The sequence below is a fragment of the Podarcis muralis genome, chromosome 17, assembly GCF_964188315.1.
Source record: "Podarcis muralis chromosome 17, rPodMur119.hap1.1, whole genome shotgun sequence".
In the NCBI taxonomy this organism is placed as follows: Eukaryota; Metazoa; Chordata; class Lepidosauria; order Squamata; family Lacertidae; genus Podarcis; species Podarcis muralis.
The window spans coordinates 14,800,035-14,819,730 of NC_135671.1; the positions used below are offsets into that span (position 1 = coordinate 14,800,035).

A 19,696-nucleotide genomic window follows, 5' to 3' on the forward strand; every position below is an offset into this window, starting at 1 on the left:
TTGCTGATTCCCCACCCAAAAAAAAATCTTGGTGGCCGCTGTGAGAACAGGATGCTGGGCTTGGGGGGGGGGGATTGAATAAAATCTATAATCAATCACATAACAAGGTACACCCAGACTATTTGAATGGCAATGCCAATCATGTTAGGAGGGCCGGGCGGGACCTCTCAAATATTTTATTGGGGTCTCAAAGGGACATTGGCCCCCTAGGAGTTGGCTCCTATGGCCATTGGCTTGATCCAGCCAGGTGGTTCTGTTCTTATGCTGCGAGCTGAGATGCGTTTCTGCGGATGGGATTTTTCTGCCTGGAAATCGAAACCAACCAAGTACAAGAAATAAAAGGGGCAGGGAAACCTCCGTAACTGCGCAGCCCCCGATTTTAAAAGCACCATTGTGATAATAAAAAAAAAAAAAAATAGTAGCTGGATTTTATTCTTTGCTGATTCTTTTTTCAAGGGAAACCCAATCTTTCGGGCTGCAGAATATTTATCTTATTGGCTGCTTCTGAGCAGTCCGACCTGGAAGAGGAGGAAAACTTCAAAATGAACCGGGAAGTTTAGTATCTAGGCAACAGAGTCATGCTACTCTACACTTTTTCATCTCTCTATGCCACACATTCGTTTGGCGCGACGTCCGGCTAAACGCTGACTTTCTTCCGTTGCGATAGTTTTCGAAACCCCTCTGCCTTTACTAAACATGGCCGCCAAAGTTTATGAATTCCTATGCTCTTGAAGTTATAGTGACCATAAGAAACATGGCTGCCACTTTGCCCTTACCTTTCCAGCCTCATTTTCCCCTTTATTCGCCGTGGCTTGAAGTCTTCGTGCCCTAAGTTGTAATGGCGGACAAAATCTGTTATTCGAAGACTTGGGCAACCTGTATGGGTACCAAAGCAACAGTTTGCCATAAATTCCGTTCATCTCAAGCGGAAGTGAGGAAGTTTAGCGGAAAGAGGTATACTTTTTTTAAGGTTAGGGAAAAACCCGCTCGTTATTTTAGCAGTCTTCTTAATTCTGTAGCTGAGCCTGTTTGGCTGGCTCAATAACAGTCTATTATTGTACAACTATTGCGCAATTTGCTGAGCTATATTGGGTTTGGGATTTCTGAAAATATCATTATCACCATTTCATTTTTTTATGCCGCCTTTCTGCAGTTAAAAACCATGTCCTGGATGCCTTACAACATGAAAAGAATTACATAATTACAAAAGTGAGTATACTTATAAACAGTAAATAAAGCACATCAAAGAGTACACAACAAAACTGAACAATGTCCACATAAATCATAAACACAGCTACAAAAAGTTACTATCAATAACAGCAAAAAAAGAAAACAACCCCCCCAAACAATAACTCTGCCAAAGCATATGCATATTTGTATATTTATTTATAAAGTTATTAATAGTTATCTGATAAAATTTAAATATGAAAATTAAGAGTTCTGGGGTAGATTGGGAAGCAAATGCATATTTTGAAACCTGCAGAATCTCATGATTCCTAGCTTAGCCTTCTAGGTCTGTAGTTGGAATGGGTGGATGAAGTCTCTCCCCCCCCCCTCCATTTTTGTTTTTATTGCAAATAATTAAATCAACAGGGAAGGTCTTTGTTTTTCCTTCTTAAAGATCCTGCTTTTGTTTCTCTCAGGCCAGCAAGTCCCCAGGCACAAAAAATAATGTGTGTGTGTCTCTGATCACCCACCTTAAGCCAATCAGAACTGTGCTTCTTCAAATCTGTATACGTACCTTATTTCTTCCCTAGCTGGCTTGTCTCCTGAGACAGACAGGTGCCAACAATCTAACTTGCAGTGAGAGAGAGATGTTGGAAGACAGAGAGAGAAAAGATTTGTTTTTATTTCATTTCATGGCCACAAGGCAGAGGGCAGGGGGAGAACTTTCCACATGCTTCCTTTCGGGAGGACAAATTGGCAACACTTTTTTCTCCTTTGCTATGGGTGGAGGGCTTCCTTTCCCCCCTTACTTGAAGGGCAATAGGGAATGCGGAGTGAATATGACTGCAGCAGAAAAATGAGGGGCTTTTTGTTGTTAGTCGCCCTGACTTCAGCATATTTAAAGTAGACTTGTTTCTGAACCTGGTTGTTCCTTATAATGTATGGATATCGTTCCTTCTCTAGGTTCAGAGGTACAGTAGTCTGTCTCTGAATATCCTGCTTAGGGCACAAGCAGGATGCTGAAGTCGATGGACCTTTGGCATGATCCAGCACAGCTGCTCTTATATGCAAAGGGATCCCCACCCATTTTTAAATAAAAGATTGCCCCCTTTCCATCCAGTTTCTTCAGTCCAGTTTATTTTTACAGTATCTGTGCTAACCTGCAAACACATTTCAAGCTGGCCTGATACTAGACTTTTGTGGGGGGTGGGGGTGGAGTGGTGACTGTTTATCTGCTAATTAGTGAGCAGAAGTATTATTTGATTATTCTTTTGAGTATAGCTAAGGCTGTTTGTTATGATTTATATGGTGGGTGTGTTGTTTACTCGTAAATGTTATATTAGACGATATACTGATGGATTGCATTATTCCTCCCACTGTTTCTTCTTCCCTTACAGTAGAGTGTGTGTGCATGCGCGCGCGCGCGCATGCTTATTGCTGTAAGTCACTTTGAGATCTTCAGTTGGCAAACTTAAGTTTAATAAATAAAGATAACAAAAACTAGAGAGAGAAAACTCAGTGCAACTAGAAGCATTTTATTTTTATTTTTTAAAATATTTTTTATTACATTTTCAAATACACAAACAGAGATATAAAAGCCATAGAAAGGAAATAAAGGAAAAAAAGAAAGAAAAAAGAAAAAATCCAATTTTCAAAAACATTTTTACGTAACCAGCCGGACTTCCTCACATCTCCCCTACCATGCATTCTTTACAATAAAAATGTCAGCAAATTATTACCTTTTTTCACATCTTGTTTTGTACCTTTCAAATATTATATTTTTAAATTTAAAAAACTTTTTGTCAATTACTTGTACCTTAAATCGACCATAGTAATACTTTAAATTTCAACCTTTTCTTACTTGTAACTTAATTTCCTGTTTCAGGAATTTTATTGCTGAAGCTAAAATTTCCAAATCGTGCAGTTTTTAACATTCATACAACTTATAATATTTTTGTAAATAGTCCTTAAATTTTTTCCAGTCCTCTTCCACTGTTTCTTCTCCCAAATCTTGGATTCTGCCAGTCATTTCAGCCAGTTCCATATAGTCCATCAATTGCGTCTGCCACTCTTCCAGCGTGGGTAGGTCTTGTGTCTTCCAATATTTTGCGATAAGAATTCTTGCTGCTGTAGTTGCATACATAAAAAAGGTTCTATCCTTCTTTAACACCTTCTGGCCGACAATGCCCAGGAGGAAGGTCTCTGGTTTCTTGGGAAAGGTATACCTAAATACCTTTTTTAGCTCATTGTAAATCATTTCCCAGAAGGCCTTCACTTTTGGACAGGTCCACCAGAGGTGAAAGAATGTCCCTTCAGCCTAGAAGCATTTTAAAAGTGTTTGTGCGTATAGTATTTTTGGCAGTGGATGCATTATGATGTAATGAATGCATAAATTCCAAAACTTACATCAATAGGTGTCTACCTTAATTTCTTAATCATAATACAGTGGTACCTCTGGTTGCGAACGGGATCCGTTCTGGAGGCCTGTTCGCAACATGAAAAGAGCGCAACCCACAGCAGCGCGTCTGCGCATGTGCGGGTTGCGATTCACCGCTTCTGCGCATGCACGAGCGGCAAAACCCGGAAGTAACCCTTTCCGGTACTTCTGGGTCGCCGCGGGATGTAACCTGAAAAAGCATAACATGAAGCAAATGTAACATGAGGTAGGACTGTACCTTGCTCATCTGGCAGGGTTCCACTCTGGCTGGCTTCCAGCACATAAAAAGCCAATAAAATGTCAAACATTAAAAACTTACTGATACAGGGCTGAAGGCAATCTTACATGGAAGTTTTCCCCTTGTCCATAAAAGATGTTCAAAAAATAATTGAGTTTTCTTTATAGGAGACAATTGTACAGTACTCTGTTCACTCTCCTAAGTGCTGCTGGGATGCAAACAGCAAGTTAAAACTTGCAGCCTCACCAAGCCAAAATGTTACCAGCTGCTGCCCTTGCCTGCTTTGAAGTGTTTTTGCATAGGGCATGTTATCCGTCTGAACCACGAAGCACAAGTTAACATGCATTGTTATTGTTACTGTTATTATTGAAAAATGGGCAAATTGATAAATCGCAGCGATGGCCAAACTTGGCCCTCCATCTGTTTTGGGACTACAACTCCCATCATCCCTAGCTAACAGGACCAGTGGTCAGGGATAATGGGAACTGAAGTCCCAAAACAGCTGGAGGGCCAAGTTTGGCCATCACTGGATAAATGAAATGAATGCCGTTAGCTCAGTTGCTAGAGCATAAGATTCTGAATCTCGGGGTCAAGGGTTTGAGCCCCACCTTGGGTAAAAGATTCCTGCATTGCAGGGAGTTTGTGTGGATGACCCTGTGGTTCCTTCCAACACTACAATTCTATGATTCTATGAATCTCATCAGAAACCCGTTGCCAAGCGTCTAGCCCAGGCATAGGCTAACTCGGCCCTCCAGATGTTTTGAGACTACAGTTCTCCTCATCCCTGACCACTGGTCCTGCTAGCTAGGGATGATGGGAGTTGTAGTCCCAAAACATCTGGAGGGCCCAGTTTGCCTATGCCTGGTCTAGCCCTAGAAGACGCGCAGCACCAGCTGCTGCAGGCAACTCTTTTTTATGACTTGGGATTCCGCTCTGCGTTTCTCTCTCTCTCTCTCTCTCTCTCTCTCTCTCTCTCTCTGGCCGCAGTAGTCACATGTCCAGCCTTCATGTCTTTGATCCCACCCTCGTTGCCAGAGAGAGAGAGAGGCAAGGGAGGAAACAAAACAGGGGGGGGACCTGCCGGCGAGCAGGAGAGCAACAAGCAAACAGGAAAAAGCGGAACTCGGATTCCGAGCTGTTGCCGGGACGCGTAAAGAGGCGACAGGGAGGACTCGGGATTAAGTGCCGGTTCTGTTCCAAGGGGGGGTTCAGCACGCTCTCCTCCCACTTGAGGGGCTTTCTTCGACTCGTATCGGCGATGATTGTTTTTCCCCAGGTATGTGGGCGGCGGAAAAATCAGCTCCGTTTTTTTAAACCTTCCTGTAAGCAGGTGGGAAGCTTGTCCGGGGCCATTTCGAAAAGGCATTTCTGTGCGTAAAGACGCACGGGGCGGGCGCGGGGAACTGGGGTTCAAGCATCCAGGTCGGCCCGAGATCTTTGTGGGGCTCCCCGTGACCATTGGCGGGCTTGCGGATGCTTTTCTGCCTATTATTATTGTGTGGTGCCCTAATTCATCCCCTCGCATTGAGGGCGAGGTGGGGTGACGGAAGCTGCTGATTCAGAGGAAAATAATAGGGGTGTGTTATTCCGGAAACTAATCTCCGGTTAACAGGCGGGGAAGAGAGAGCAGGCGCGAGAGACACGAGGAATAAAATTTCCGAGTTTGGAAATAAAGGGACTACCTCAAATGCGGTCTGCATTCGAGGAAGGAAGAGGCCGAGGCTGCCACTCGAATGGTTTAGCCCTGGGGGAAAGGGGGAGATGGGATTTAATATCTGCAGGTACAACTTTATTCTATCTTCTTGAAATAGCTGCCCTGCCTTTCCAGCGTGAGTTTTCTTTAATCTCCTGCAATGGCATTGTTTGTTACATGAATCTCTTGAACTATGGCCACGGAAGCCACAGGATTTCTGCAAAACTCTGGCAGAGCTCAGCTCTGCCAGATCAAAATGAAGGCACACTCAAGATTGTTTTCTCTCTTCCAAGTAGTTTTGTGGGGCAGGAGCAAGCGTTTCCCTTGCCCTGCCCCTCTATGGGCAGTGCATTCACTTCTAGAGGGGCTGTCATGGCGTAAGAAACACTTCTTTCAAAAGAGACCTGTGACAGCTGCCTGGCGATGTTTCATAACACCATTCTAAGGCTGGAGGAGAGGCCAGCTGGCGATACTACTTGTGATTACCCTGCCCCATTCTCCTTTGCTTGCCCTTACCTGTGCAAACTACCTTTAATACCATGTGATCAGTGACCTTACACTGGTGTAAGGGGGTTGGCTAACGTCTCGTCTTTAGTGAAGTATGCCCAATACTTCGTTTCCTGTGGAAAACAAAATTGCACAACTACATAAAACAAATGTATAAAAACCTTTGTCTAAAAAGAAAGCTCTGCTTGAGTAGGGGGAACCTAACCAGGCCCGCTGGGAAGTCTCATCCTATAGAACCATAGACCTGTAGATTTGGAAGGGACCCTGAGGATCATCTAGTCCAACCCCCTGCAATGCAGGAATATGCAGCTATCCCATACAGGGATAAAACCTGCAACCTAGGCATGATCAGCACTTTGCTCTAACCAACTGAGCCATCTAGCCTGGGAAAATTCTAACACATTCTTTTCTTAGAGGATTAGGATTCTCACATAATCAACTTTAAACCACACACAAAAAAACTTAATGAACAGGCCTTTCTGGTTCCAGGCAGGCGTCTATGATAGTTTAAATTTTAATCCTGCTCGTCAGCCAAAACAAAAAAAAAAAGCCTCCAGAACAACTTAGAAATCACTACAAACACGCTCAGGAACCAAGAAGACAAAAACTTCAGGAAAGAAGGGGGGGGGAATTATAATTTATTTAGGAGACCGCTGTAAGCAGATGAAAACATTAGCAGGGTTTTAATATCGCTTGTAATGTAACAAATACTTCGGACCATATGGACAGATACAAAATATAGATTATGAAATAATGTGCAGTTGAAAATGTGAACAATAAGACCCATGGAAGGAATGGTGGGAAGTCTCAGCATTCAGAATAATCTCTATATACCGATGTTTACTTGATATTGTTATAAATTTACATTTACATAAAAACGATTTTTGGGGGGAGAAATCACTACAAACAGGACAGCCAGCAGCCTCAGATGTTTAATCTTAAAAGGTGTAGCGCAAAAGATTGCCTTACCCCAGATGTTCTCACACGCCCACTTTGATTGGTGGAACTCAGACTTTTATAGGATCCGCACAATACCCACACTGTAAGAACTGGGTCATTCAGTGCTGCTGCAGTGGCACTTTATAACTCCCTGCCTATTGCTATCAGGCTGGTGCCTTCACTATTCTTTTTTGGTCCCTGCTGAAGACATTGCTGATTTCGGCAAGCCTACCCAGATGTTTAGAAAGTTTGTACAAGTTTGGTCTATTCAGATCTGGTTTCAGCTTTTCGTATGCTTAAAATTATAGCTGTGCATTATTTTTTTTAGCGATCATCTTATTGTTTTATCTTTTTTTGTGAACTGCTTTGAGGTTCTATCCTACAAGCAAGCGGTAGAATAAATTTCATGAAATAAACAAATAAAATAAATAACAGGAAAATGTACTGGGAAGGTAGAGAGTATAAACCAGACATAGGCAAACTCGGCCCTCCAGATGTTTCAGGACTAAAGTTCCCATCATCCCTGACCGCTGGTCCTGTTAGCTAGGGATCATAGGAGTTGTAGTCCCAAAACATCTGGAGGGCCGAGTTTGCCTATGCCTGGCACAAACAAACTCAGATGCAAGGTTTTGGTGACAGGCTCTTTTAATAGCCAACTGGGGTGGGAAGGTTCAAAAAGCGGAGGCATGGAAAACAGCTGGGGTCTCAGCTGGAGCAACAGAGTGGCCTTGCACTCCTTTTCTTCCTTCCTACTGCAGCATGGTGCAGTGCTTGCGTCCAGCAGCCTGGCTTCTCAGCAGAGATGGTGGTGTCCCCTCGTCTTTCTACCTGCACTTCTGAATCAGCCTGATCTGATGCGATGCAATCCACAAATGTTGTTTCTCCCTCCTCTTCCTCCTCTCTTCACAGATCTGAGCCTAGCAATTCAGCTCCGCTACCCAACCGGAAGACCCTCCAGCCCTGAGGAATGGCCTGAGGCATGAGCCCGGGACCCCCTGAAAATGGCCGCCATGCTGCTGCGAGGACTGCAGCCTTGTGGGAGGCTGTGCCGCTGGTCCAGCCCCTTCCTCCAGCTCCTTGCCTTGACGGCGGTGACGTTCGTCGTGCTGGCGCCCCTGACTTGCCACCGCCTCCTCCACTCTTACTACTACATGCGGCGCTGGTACCTGAACCCCATGAGCCAAGACTTCCTCCAGCAGAACCAGGAGGACGGCCTGAGAGCCCTCCGCTACTTTGAGAGGCTGCGGGTGAACAATGCCTCTGAGCCGCCGCCCGGTGAGGCCCGCCGGACGGGCTTGCTCATCACCATCATCACCGTGCAGCGGCACCCCGAGTTCCACTACGTCCTCCAGGTGGCGTCCCGCTTCCACAGCCTGCTCCGACAGTGCGGGGCCCCTTGCCAGCGCCACCAGATCTTGCTCTGCAACGTGGAGGCCGACCCTGGCACCCACGCGGACGCCCAGCTGCTGGCCGGCTTCTTTGGCGTGGCGAACCGCTACGGTAGCCGGCAGGCTCCGGAGCCATCACTGAACCAGTTTGAGAAGGAGAAGCGGGATTACGCCTACTGCCTGGAGAAGTCGCTGCGGGACTACGACCCGGAACACGTGCTACTGGTGGAAGACGATGCCGTCCCAGAGGATGAGATCTTCCCGGTGCTGAACCACCTATTGCAGGACCGCTTCTCCAAGCCCCACCTCCGAGACGCCCTCTACGTGAAGCTCTACCACCCCGAGAGACTGCAGCGCTACCTCAACCCGGAGCCCATGAGGATCCTGGAGTGGCTCGGAGTGGGCATGCTGGGCGGCTCACTGCTGGGGTTCGCGTATGCCTGGGCGGCCGGCCGCCCCGGCCCCAGCTGGCCTGTCACTCTGTTTTTCGCCCTGTACAGCATGCTGCTGGTGGAGCTGGTTGGGCGCCACTACCTCCTGGAGCTGCGCCGCCTGGCCCCGCCCCTCTACAACGTTGTGCCTGCCACTGAGTGCTGCACCCCTGCCATGCTGTTCTCTGCCCCTTCTGCCCGCCGCGCGCTGGGCTACCTGAAGAAGCTGCGCTGCCAGTCGGGTTTTGCCAAAGACATGGCCCTGTACTCGCTGCTGCGCACCAAGGGCGAGCGGGCCTTCGTGGTGGAGCCTAACCTGGTCAGGCACGTGGGGATGTTTTCAAGTCTCAGGGTAAACATCAATCCCAAGCTGCTTTGACTCCTCAGGTGTACGAAGAGCTGGAGCGGAGGGAGTCGCGAATTCTCCACGGCGCTTTAGCTGAAATGCTCAGAGTTCCAGGTTCTTTAGTGCAGTGTATTTATTGTGAGCTATATATACAAATATCTGCAGGCTATAATACACAAGCAGTTTGTACAGTCAAACAGATTCCCTGGCTGCACCTTAAGGCAAATAGGAAGACCTCTAACTCTCTCTCTCTGACCACACTCCTCTACACCACCCCTTTACTGCTGGATGGGTTTCCCTTTTAAACCGATGACAGCCAGTCAACTATCAGCACATTACTGCTGTCATTCTGACCCAGCACTTCCATAGAAAGTATTGCAGGCTGATTGTATCAGCTAGCAAACTCAAGCCTGCAGACTTACTATCTCTCACAGCATTCTGTGAATCCCGACAGAGGGATCGTAAGCCCCTGGGTGAGGTCTGCTCCCAGACTGCCAGGGTGGGGGCTGACGGCTTCCCATGAAATGCACAAGACAAACATGTTGAGGAAAATGCTGTAGATGAGCTTTCCCCCACCCCTAAGATGCCAGTTTTCTACAGGTTGGGAGGGCATATGGCCTAATTAGCCCCCCTCTCCCCCTGCCTCCATGATGGTGGTGGTGGTGATGGTGATTAGGGCAATGGTGATGTACCCCACCTTTTTCCCTGGCCCAGACTCAAGGCAGCTTTGGCCATCCCATATTGGGTCTGGTGTGGGGCAAGTAATGATGGGGCTGGGTTAGTGGGGAGGGGGGTTGTAGGCGCTGCCGATAAGCTGACTAGCAGCACCTGCGAAGCCCCATGCATGGTGCAAGCGCCAACATTCAGCTGGTTGGTGGTTCTTGCAGAGAATCATGCCGGTTGCTTTGAAGGCCCGATGATTGGCCACTTGTCGGGGCTTCAAAGCACCATGCACCAAGGTGGTGAAGATGGATCGCCTGATGTCATTTTGACATCGAGTGATGTCAGGTGGTAAGGTGGCCCTGCCCACCTATGAAACTTGGCCAATGGGGAAGGTCAGGATCCAACCCACCAGCTGGATCCAATCCCCACCCCTGGTGCAAGGCAAAAAGGGGGAGATGCACGAGGAATCAGAAATAGTGCAGTCCAGCAATAGCTGTGTCACATGGGGCTTCTGCTCATTTCTTGGTGCTCTCGGCAGATAAATATTGGACAGCACAAAGCTCGACAATGGGATGAAGATTGCAAAGGTGTTACTTTTTATAAACTCTTTAAAATAGCTTTATAACCTCTACAATAAGCTATTTTTAAGGGACACTTTCCCTTCAATGAGAACTCCTGTTGTCTTTTTAGAAGACAGAACTATTTTGTAAACAGCTTTAGCCTATATCAAAAACAATATAATTTTCACCTTTGTCTTAATATCTGTTTTGTTTGTTATGCTATTCTTTCATCAGGCGCCTCGCCCACTAGCTGTATCCACATCATCATCATAAACTTTATTGCACTAGCCAAAGGCCATGGCATCATTCACAAAGGGAACAAAAAGAAAAGCAACAAAAACTATAAAAACCATAAAAACATCAGGCACTGCAAATACAATAACCCACGGTCGCGTCTCCTGGAAATCATTTGTTGGGTACGATAGAATAGCAGGAGGTTCTCAGGTAGAATGTGCCAGCTTAAATGTCCGAATCTCCTTTGCAATTGACCACTGTTTTATCTAGTTCTTTTCTCCTGATCTTCTTAGCTGCCAACGCATATAGTGCTGCTTTATAAGTTATGAAGTCATCAGTATCACTCAGCAGCCATTTCACCCTTTCCACCCTGTTCGAGTGTGTTCCATTCATAAGCAGGGGTTTTATAAATCAATCTCCTGGTTCTATGTGTAGCGGGCATTGCAATATATAGTGGTACTCTATGCAAGGTTGCCGACACAGACAAAGTCTCTCCATGTACTGTACTTTGCCGTACCGACCACCCACCACCGCCGAGGGCATCAATTGGAATCGTAATTCTGTAAAAACGATTCTTAGTGCGGCACGTAGGAGCCTTGTGAGATAGCTAGCTCGGATGTGCTCTGTTTTGATAAGTGGGAACCATGGTGAACTTTGGGTAGAGGCATTCGTGGTTAAATCCTGTTCTGCATCGGACCTGAAGAGACAATCTCTTAAGTGCCTCTTATCCATCTTCATAATCACCTGAAGATGTTGGTATTGGTAATTGGTATTGGGTCAAGAGGCGTGGATGCCATCCTTCCAACATTTGGTCTGTTTCCATTCTGTGTGGGACATAGCGGGGAATCTCTCCTCTGAGAGAGATGGGAGTTTTTTCACATAGTTTAGGCACAGATAGTCGGTTCTAGCCCATATTGTTGTCACGTCCGCTTCCACGCGGAGAAGAGCAGCTAGGGTCCCATTGGGGAGCGAGAGCACTTTCCTGAGGAATTTGTTCTGCACTATTTCTAAGGCTTTGTTAGCATTTGGATCCATGCCCCATATCGCTACTCCGTGAGACTTGGGACTGAAACTGCCTTGGTCTCACTGGTCTATGATCTCCATCAGGCTAGGGACAAAGGTGAGAGCTGTTTCCTAGTTCTGCTGGATCTCTCAGCGGCTTTTGACACCAACAACCATAACATCCTTCTGGACCATCTAGAGGAGCTGGGGGCACTGTTATACAGTGGTTCCACTCCTTCCTCCTGGGCCGTGTTCAGAAAGTGGTGGTGGGGGATGAGTGTTCAGACCCCTGAGCTCTCACTTGTGGGGTGCCTAAGGGTTCTGTCCTCTCCCCCATGCTTTTCAACATCTACATGCAGCCGCTGGGAGAGATCATCAGGGGGTTTGGGCTGGGTGTTCATCAGTATGCGGATGACACCCAGCTCTACCTCTCTTTCAAATTGGAACCAGTGAAGGCGGTGAAGGTCCTGTGTGAGTGTCTGGAGGCGGTTGGAGGATGGATGGCGGCTAACAGATTGAGGTTGAATCCTGACATCCTGATATCCCGCCTTCCCCAGCCGAAGCCGGGCTCAGAGCGGCTAACAACAATAAAAGTAACACAGTGTACATGAAATCACCATCAATTAAAATACATTATAAAATCAATTCATTCTAAAATCAGTTCAGAATCAAATTAATGGCAACCATTGGGCTAGAGTTCTATGAGGATTACCAAAGGAGGGGGTCAGACTGTGCCTTTGCCAAGTATGTCTGGTGCTCAAGCAACACAGGGGCAAAGGTGTCAGGGAGCCAATCGTTTCTAATATAAAAACAAAAGGAGCTGTGTCCTACACTTGCCTGAAGCCTACCTACCCCAAGGAGGCTATAGCCACCGTATGAAACAAAGCTGAAGGAAAGGGTGGAAGAATGTGGAGATCCCAAAAGCAAAGCTGTGAAATGGGAGCTACTGCCGTGTTAGTTGAAAGCTGCCTACAAGGAGGATCATCCTTGGAAATGGCAGGTTTCTAAGCACTACCTCTATCCCTCTGTGAATTATTTGTAGACTTTTTGGGTCAGGGATCTTTTTTTGACTCTGCTGTCCTGAAAAATAGCCTGCCCATAGATGGTTGCATATGGATGGCTCACTTCCATGGTTAGCTGCATGCTTGGCACTTAGCAGAAACCTGTGGAACTATCCAAATTTGTGTAAAGAGCCACAAGGAAAACAAGCTGTTTTCTTGTAAGAGCTGCTGCAGCACTGTTTTCCAGCAGGCTTCTTGTTGTGTGGTTAAATTGTCCTTTCCAGGTGTTAGGATGATACAGGGTCCCTTATTTTCACCATGTGGTGTGAGAGAACTCAGCTCAGGATAGTTTCAGCTGTGTGTATGGATTTTTGTATGCAGAAGCAGTGGACCCAAGCATGGACCCAGCTAGAGTCGCTGAGGGCTGATTTCAGCATTGCAATGCCATGTAAAGGTAAAGGGACCCCTGACCATTAGGTCCAGTCATGACCGACTCTGGGGTTGCGGCACTCATCCCGCTCCACTGGCCAAGGGAGCTGGCGTTCAGCTTCCGGTTCATGTGGCCAGTATGACTAAGCCGTTTCTGGCAAACCAGAGCAGCGCACGGAAACACCGTTTACCTTCCCACCGGAGCGGTACCTATTTATCTACTTGCACTTTGATGTGCTTTCAAACTGCTAGGTTGGTAGGAGCAGGGACCGAGCAATGGGAGCTCAGCCCGTCGCGGGCATTCGAACCGCCAACCTTCTGATCGGCAAGTCCTAGGCTCTGTGGTTTAACCCACAGTGCCACCTGCGTCCCTGCAATGCCATGTACAGTCTGCCTAAAACTATGCAGTTTTTGTTTCTGCAAGCTCCATGCTGCATGTATCAGTGCACATACCATGGGCACCAGCTTGGTGCCAGTTTTTGAGCTTTTGCTGATGTGGTACAGGCCTCTCGTAGTAACATACACAAAGATTCTACACACCAGCAACCGCAAGTGTCCCCTTGCCCTGGCTATGAGCATGAACCAGGAGCTCCCTGCTCCAAACCTTACTTCTGGTTGGCGTCTTACAAAATGGTTATATTAGGCAAAATGGGAGCCTGTTGGAAAAGTGGGGTAAAAAAATCAAATAAATGGATTATTGATTGGGCAAACTAGATACCCTAAGTGTGTGGGTCTCACTTCTGGTATACCTTACGGGACTAGATAATAGAATGTGAACTGCTCTGAAAGCTTGAAACAAATAAATCCTAAGTAATATCATCAAGCCAACTCATGTGCTAAGAGGCTTTTGAATGCCATGCGCTCACCTGCATGCCACATGAAGGACTGTCAAATGAAGGGTTTTCGGCTGGCAACACGGCTACATGGTGACACACACACACGCAACTTGCATCTGTATCAACAGACAAGAAGAAGAGTTTGGATTTGATATCCCGCTTTATCACTACCCTAAGGAGTCTCAAAGCGGCTAACATTCTCCTTTCCCTTCCTCCCCCACAACAAACACTCTGTGAGGTGAGGGGGGCTGAGAGACTTCAGAGAAGTGTGACTAAGCCAAGGTCACCCAGCAGCTGCATGTGGAGGAGCGGAGACGCGAACCCTGTTCACCAGATTACGAGACTGCCGCTCTTAACCACTACACCACACTGGCTCTCCAGTGCCCTAGACTAATACTAATGGAAAAGTTGGTTTATAGATAAACTTCATTTGCTTTTGGGCCACCCTGTTTGTAAACCTGGCCTGTTTATAAGTGGGGGCGGGGGATAATTTTTTATATATATTTTTTTGCTTCATAGGGAAATTTGTATCAGATGTTCTGATTTTAGGGGCTCTAGCCCCCCAACATGATTTGATTTTTTTTAATAAAAAAATCCTGCTTTTCTGAACTCCAATCACAAAATGAAATCGCCAGTGAATGCAACCAAAGATACTGTTTTTACAATCCCCCTTTTCTGTTGCATAAAGCCAGTCTACTTCCACCTGGGAGAAACAGGCCACAAGGGGATGCTGTAGTACAGGCGAGTGTTGACTGAGGGGCTGTCTGAAAACCTCTAAGGAGAATGCCCTTATTTCACATGGTTTGGGGTTTTTTTGTCAACAGAGGTGGATGCTACCCACAGGGAGAACGTAGTCTCAAAAGAGGATCATTTGAACCCTGAAAATGATAACACAAGTCTGATGATGATTGCAAATGTTCCACGTGGCACTTGATAAACCCATTTTGAAATCTCACAGAGCTGATCCCCTAGGGAGATCAAGTTGCAAAGGAAGGGGAGACCTCTTGTGTTTTAATAGCTGGGGGTTTAAATGATTTGGTTTAATGAGGGTGGTTTTCCCCCCAAAACAATAAAGTGACAAGAACAAATTGTGTCAGTGTTCTTATTCATGAATTTCCTCTATAGCCCAACTCTTTTACCCCTGTGTTTTTAGGAAGTGGGAAACTGATATTAAAATTTTTTTGGATAAGGGTGACATTTTCATGGGCCGATGGTATTGCTATGTTTAAAATAATAAAAAGTCCAATCAAAGTCTCTGTTCATATTCTTAGCATTACGGTAAGATCTTTAAACAAAATCCAAGCCATGGTGAATTCTATAAATTGCATGGTGAAAGCCAAAACAGAACGGCAACCAGTAGTTACTGATGGAATTGCTGTGTCACGCATAGAGAAATATAACCAGGCACTCTCATTAAGTGCTACATTGTGATGGTACAAGAATTTTAGGGATGGGAAGCCAAACAGTTGAATGGGGAAGTCTTCAAGCTGACAGGACCTGTTTCGCTTTGAAGTACAAAAGGCACACTTTTCAAATTAAAGAATTCTGAGCTCAGGAATTGCCCAGAAATCACCCAGAAATCTTACCAGTGAATCCAGATTTAGCTTCTGCCCACCTGTGGCCTATAAGACGGCCCCTTATAAGGTTGGGTTAGGTTGTATTTCTCTCAATGGCCAGGCATGGTCCAAGACATTTTACTGCCTGAGGCAAAGGGCTGCTGACTCTTACTTAACACTGGTGCTGGAGCAGCATCCCTCTACTTCAGTGGAGGGCAGCAGTTTAGCCATGTGGCACACACAGCTGTAGCTGTTGTTGCTGTTCCCCCACCGCTCACTGCATCTGCTGCTTGGGGCTGCTGCCTCACTCTACCCAATAGTAGGGCCACCCCTGCTGAACAGATCTTAGCTATGAAGAACAGAAAATATTTGATACAAATATGAAACAGATACAGACAACTCTTCCAAATGTATTTTCATTAGTTCTCCATATAGCACTGGTTTCCAAAGGGCTAACTGAAGTACGAGCAAGGAGAAATTTTGTTCTTTTAGGTATTTTTTTGGAAGGATGAGAAATTGTCCATATAAAATACAATGTTCTCTGGGGCCCTTCTTACCTGCTCCATGAGGAGGAGGAGGAGGAGGAGGAGGAGGAGGAGGAGGGGGAGAAGAAGAAGAAGAAGTTTTATTTATACCCCGCCCTCCCTGGCCAGAGATGAGCTTAGGGCGACTAACACCAATAAAACCACAGTAAAAACATAATGGGGGGGGGGGGAGAGAAGAAAAACAATTTAAAATATAGGTTAAAATGCAATTTAAAATGCAGCCTCATTTAAAAAGTAGCCGATAAATCAAGACCATAAGGGGAGGGAAACATAAGGGTCAGACTGAGTCCAAACCAAAGGCCAGGCGGAACAGCTCTGTCTTGCAGGCCCTGCAGAAAGATGTCGAGTCCCACAGGGCCCTAGTCTCTTGTGACAGAGCATTCCACCAAGTCAGGGCCAGTACTGAAAAGACCCTGGCCCTAGCTGAGGCCAATCTAACCACCTTGTGACCTGGGACCTCCAAAATGTTGTCATTTGTAGACCTTGAGGTCCTCCGCAGGGCATACCAGGAGAGGGGGTCCCGTAGGTATGTGGGTCCTAGGCTGCATAGGGCTTTAAAGGTCAAAACCAGCACCTTAAATCTGACCCTGTACTCCACCGGGAGCCAGTGCAGTTGGTAAAGCACTGGATGAATGTGATCCTGCGGCAAGGACCCCATAAGGAGCCTCGCCGCAGCATTCTGCACCCGCTGGAGTTTCTGGGTCAGCTTCAAGGGCAGCCCCGTGTAGAGCGAGTTACAATAATCAAGCCTGGAGGTGACCGTTGCATGGATCACTGTGGCCAGATCAGGGCGAGAAAGGTAAGGGACCAACTGCTTAATACAGTGGAGATGGGAAAAATGCCACCTTTGCTGTGGCTGCAACCTGCGCCTCCATGGAAAGGGAGGCATCAAAGGTTACACCCAAGCTCTTGACAAAAGGCGCTGGCACTAATTGAGCCCCTGCAAGAGATGGGAGTTGCCCCCCCCCCAACCCCATGTTGTCCCAACCCAACCAGAGGACCTCTGTCTTCGAAATATTTAACTCCCACGCAGCCATCCAGCCACAGCTTCCAAGCATCTGGTCAGTGTGTCTGGGGCCGAGACAGGGCGGCCGTCCATCAATGGATAAAGCTGGGTGTCATCAGCATATTGATGACAACACAGCCCAAAGCTCCGGACAATCTGGGCAAGGGGGTGCATAAAGATATTAAAAAGCATCGGGGAAAGGATTAAGCCCTGTGGGACTCCATACACCAAGGAGTGGCGCGGTGACAGCTCCCTCCCTAGTGCCACCCTCTGTCCCTGACCAGAGATAAAGGAGCTCAGCCATTGTTGGACTGTGCCCTGAATCTCCACATTGGCAAGGCGGTGGTCCTAAAGTTCGTGATCGACCATGTCGAAGGCTGCTGACAGATCTAAGAGAATCAGCAGTCCCGACCCGCCTCGATCCAGCTGTCTACGGAGATCATCTGTCAGGGTGACCAAAGCTGTCTCGGTCCTCTAACCAGGGCGAAGGCCAGACTGAAATGGGTCCAGAGCCGACGTTTCATCCAGAAACCTACCAAGCTGTTCGGCCACTGCTCTCTCAATTACCTTACCCAGGTCCGGAAGATTCAAAACCGGGCAGTAATTGGATAGATCTAAAGGATCTAGAGGGATGCGGGTGGCACTGTGGGTTAAACCACAGTCTAGGACTTGCCGATCAGAAGGTCGGCGGTTCGAATCCCCACGACGGGGTGAGCTCCCATTGCTCAGTCCCTGCTCCTGCCAACCTAGCAGTTCGAAAGCACATCAAAGTGCAAGTAGATAAATAGGTACTGCTCTGGTGGGAAGGTAAACAGCGTTTCTGTGCGCTGCTCTGGTTCGCCAGAAGCGGCTTAGTCATGCTGGCCACATGACCCAGAAGCTGTACGCCGGCTCCCTTGGCCAATAAAGCGAGATGAGCTCCGCAACCCCAGAGTTGGTCACGACTGGACCTAATCGTCAGGGGTCCCTTTACCTTTACCTTAAAGGATCTAGAGATGTTTTCTTTAAGAGTGGAGGCACCACTGCTTCCTTCAAATCCCCTGGGAAAGTCCCCGTGCCAAGGGACTGATTGATGATCTCACCCAGAGGGGCCCACACCTTGTCTGTTACTATTTAACAGTTGACTTCAGATGATGATGATGATTTACTAACTTGCAATTTCTCCCAAGTTCTTACTTCCCAGTTCCTGACTGCTTGGTCATTGCTCTGTGGTGGGAGCATGGAATTCTTCCATCAGTTGGGAAGTCTTTAACTATTAATTGCAGAGTTGGTTGCAAATTTTGCAAAGCACAGCTCATGAGCTGCACAGAGAGAAGAATTTGCCTGCAGCATCCTCCGCCTCAGATGAATCTGAACTTGCATCTAGCCAATTGCTGGGGTCTGCCATTTTCAGATATGTGCTTTTAATCGGCTGCTCTCAAAGGTCTGAGATGGAATAGAGGTTTGGCATGAGAAAGGCCACATTAATGAAGAGCAATTGTGATTATTAATTAATAGCAGCAGAGGCTAATGGACTTTGAAACAGATTTGCAAGGAACAAGAGGACACAGCAAGGTGAGAGCCACGTTATGAGGGAATGGGAAAAGCTTCGTATTAATAGTAAACTAGATCAGAGTAGTACTTTAACACTGAGCAGGCCAGGTGCACACTTTCTATGCTCCTCTGACACTCTGCTTTCACGTGCACAGACAGGCATGTACAATATTATTTCTCCACTACACAAATAGCCATTAAGGTAGACTTTCTGTGAATCACAGACTGCTGCTCTGGGAGCTGGGAGCCTTCTCTGGCATAGCTGATAATTTGTCTACATATTGCCTGGACTACGAGAGAGCAGACAAGAAGAAGGGGTTTTAGCTTGGTGGCAGAGTATCTGCTTCACATGCAGTATGTCCCATGTTCAGGTAGGGATGGGAATTTTTCCTGTCTGAAATCCTGGCATCCTTGCCAGTCCCTTTTAGACAGAGCTGAGCTAGGTGGGCCAACAACTCACTACAAAGTCCTACGTGATATCAAAGGACAAACTGGAAAACATTTCATTTTGAGGTGAGCTAGCTTGCCTTGTGAGGTGACAAGCGAGTAAACCTGCTCATTGGTGATTCTCTAATTATGAATTTTCCATTTAGCAGAGTCTCCAAGTGTCCCTATTTTCCAGGGACAGTCTCAGATTTACAGAAGCCATCTCAGTTTTTGATTTGATCTCAGAATGTCCCGCTTTTCCTTAGAATGTCCCTAGTTTCACTGGAGAAATGTTGGAGGGTATGGAGTTATACAACCCCTGAGCCAAGGAGCTATGCAACCTTTAGAAGACATCTGAAGGCAGCTCTGTAGAGGGGAGTTTTTTATGTTTAATGTTTTATATATGTTGGAAGCCACCCAGAATGGCTGGGGCAACCCAGTCAGCTGGGCAGGGAAGAAGAATGTTGGGGAAATTTGTCACTACGCTTTTTGGAAATGTCTTGTTCTATGCCATCACACTTTCCCCCACTCCTGAATTTGATGATTTTCAGTCCTGGCTGTGCATTTAGATGTTAACGGGTGGGATTAATTTGTCCTGGCATGCTGCTCTCCCTTAGGGTGACAATTAACGTCTTCATAAGCGCTCACTCCAGGAAGCCAAGTTAGGAGTCCTGTTGTTCTTTTCCTCCAGCTATTCAAACCTTCCTCTGTGGCTTGTCTTTCCTGCTGGGGTGTGGTGACTCTTCAAAGGAGAAGCAT

The 19,696-nt window shown here is 46.8% G+C and overlaps 1 protein-coding gene across 3 annotated transcripts; it reads left to right on the forward strand.

Moving 5' to 3' along the window:
* Positions 1 to 870: 870 nt before the first annotated feature.
* Positions 871 to 10,568, forward strand: PGAP4 (post-GPI attachment to proteins GalNAc transferase 4). Of its 3 annotated transcripts, XM_028712679.2 has the most exons (3): positions 871 to 954; positions 1,154 to 1,209; positions 7,891 to 10,568. In XM_028712679.2, exon 3 carries the CDS (start codon positions 7,983 to 7,985, stop codon positions 9,177 to 9,179), a length of 1,197 nt encoding a protein of 398 aa, XP_028568512.2. In that variant the 5' UTR covers positions 871 to 954; positions 1,154 to 1,209; positions 7,891 to 7,982; the 3' UTR covers positions 9,180 to 10,568. The 3 variants fall into 3 exon arrangements, with proteins under 3 accessions (XP_028568512.2, XP_028568511.2, XP_028568513.2); XM_028712678.2 differs by lacking the exons at positions 871 to 954; positions 1,154 to 1,209 and adding an exon at positions 4,838 to 5,118; XM_028712680.2 differs by lacking the exons at positions 871 to 954; positions 1,154 to 1,209 and adding an exon at positions 5,201 to 5,623.
* The last annotated feature ends 9,128 nt before the right edge of the window (positions 10,569 to 19,696 follow it).

What these genes read in the sequence shown, in the direction of transcription:
- PGAP4 (XM_028712679.2), top strand. Translation starts at nt 7,983, where the DNA reads ATGGCCGCCATGCTGCTGCGAGGACTGCAGCCTTGTGGGAGGCTGTGC.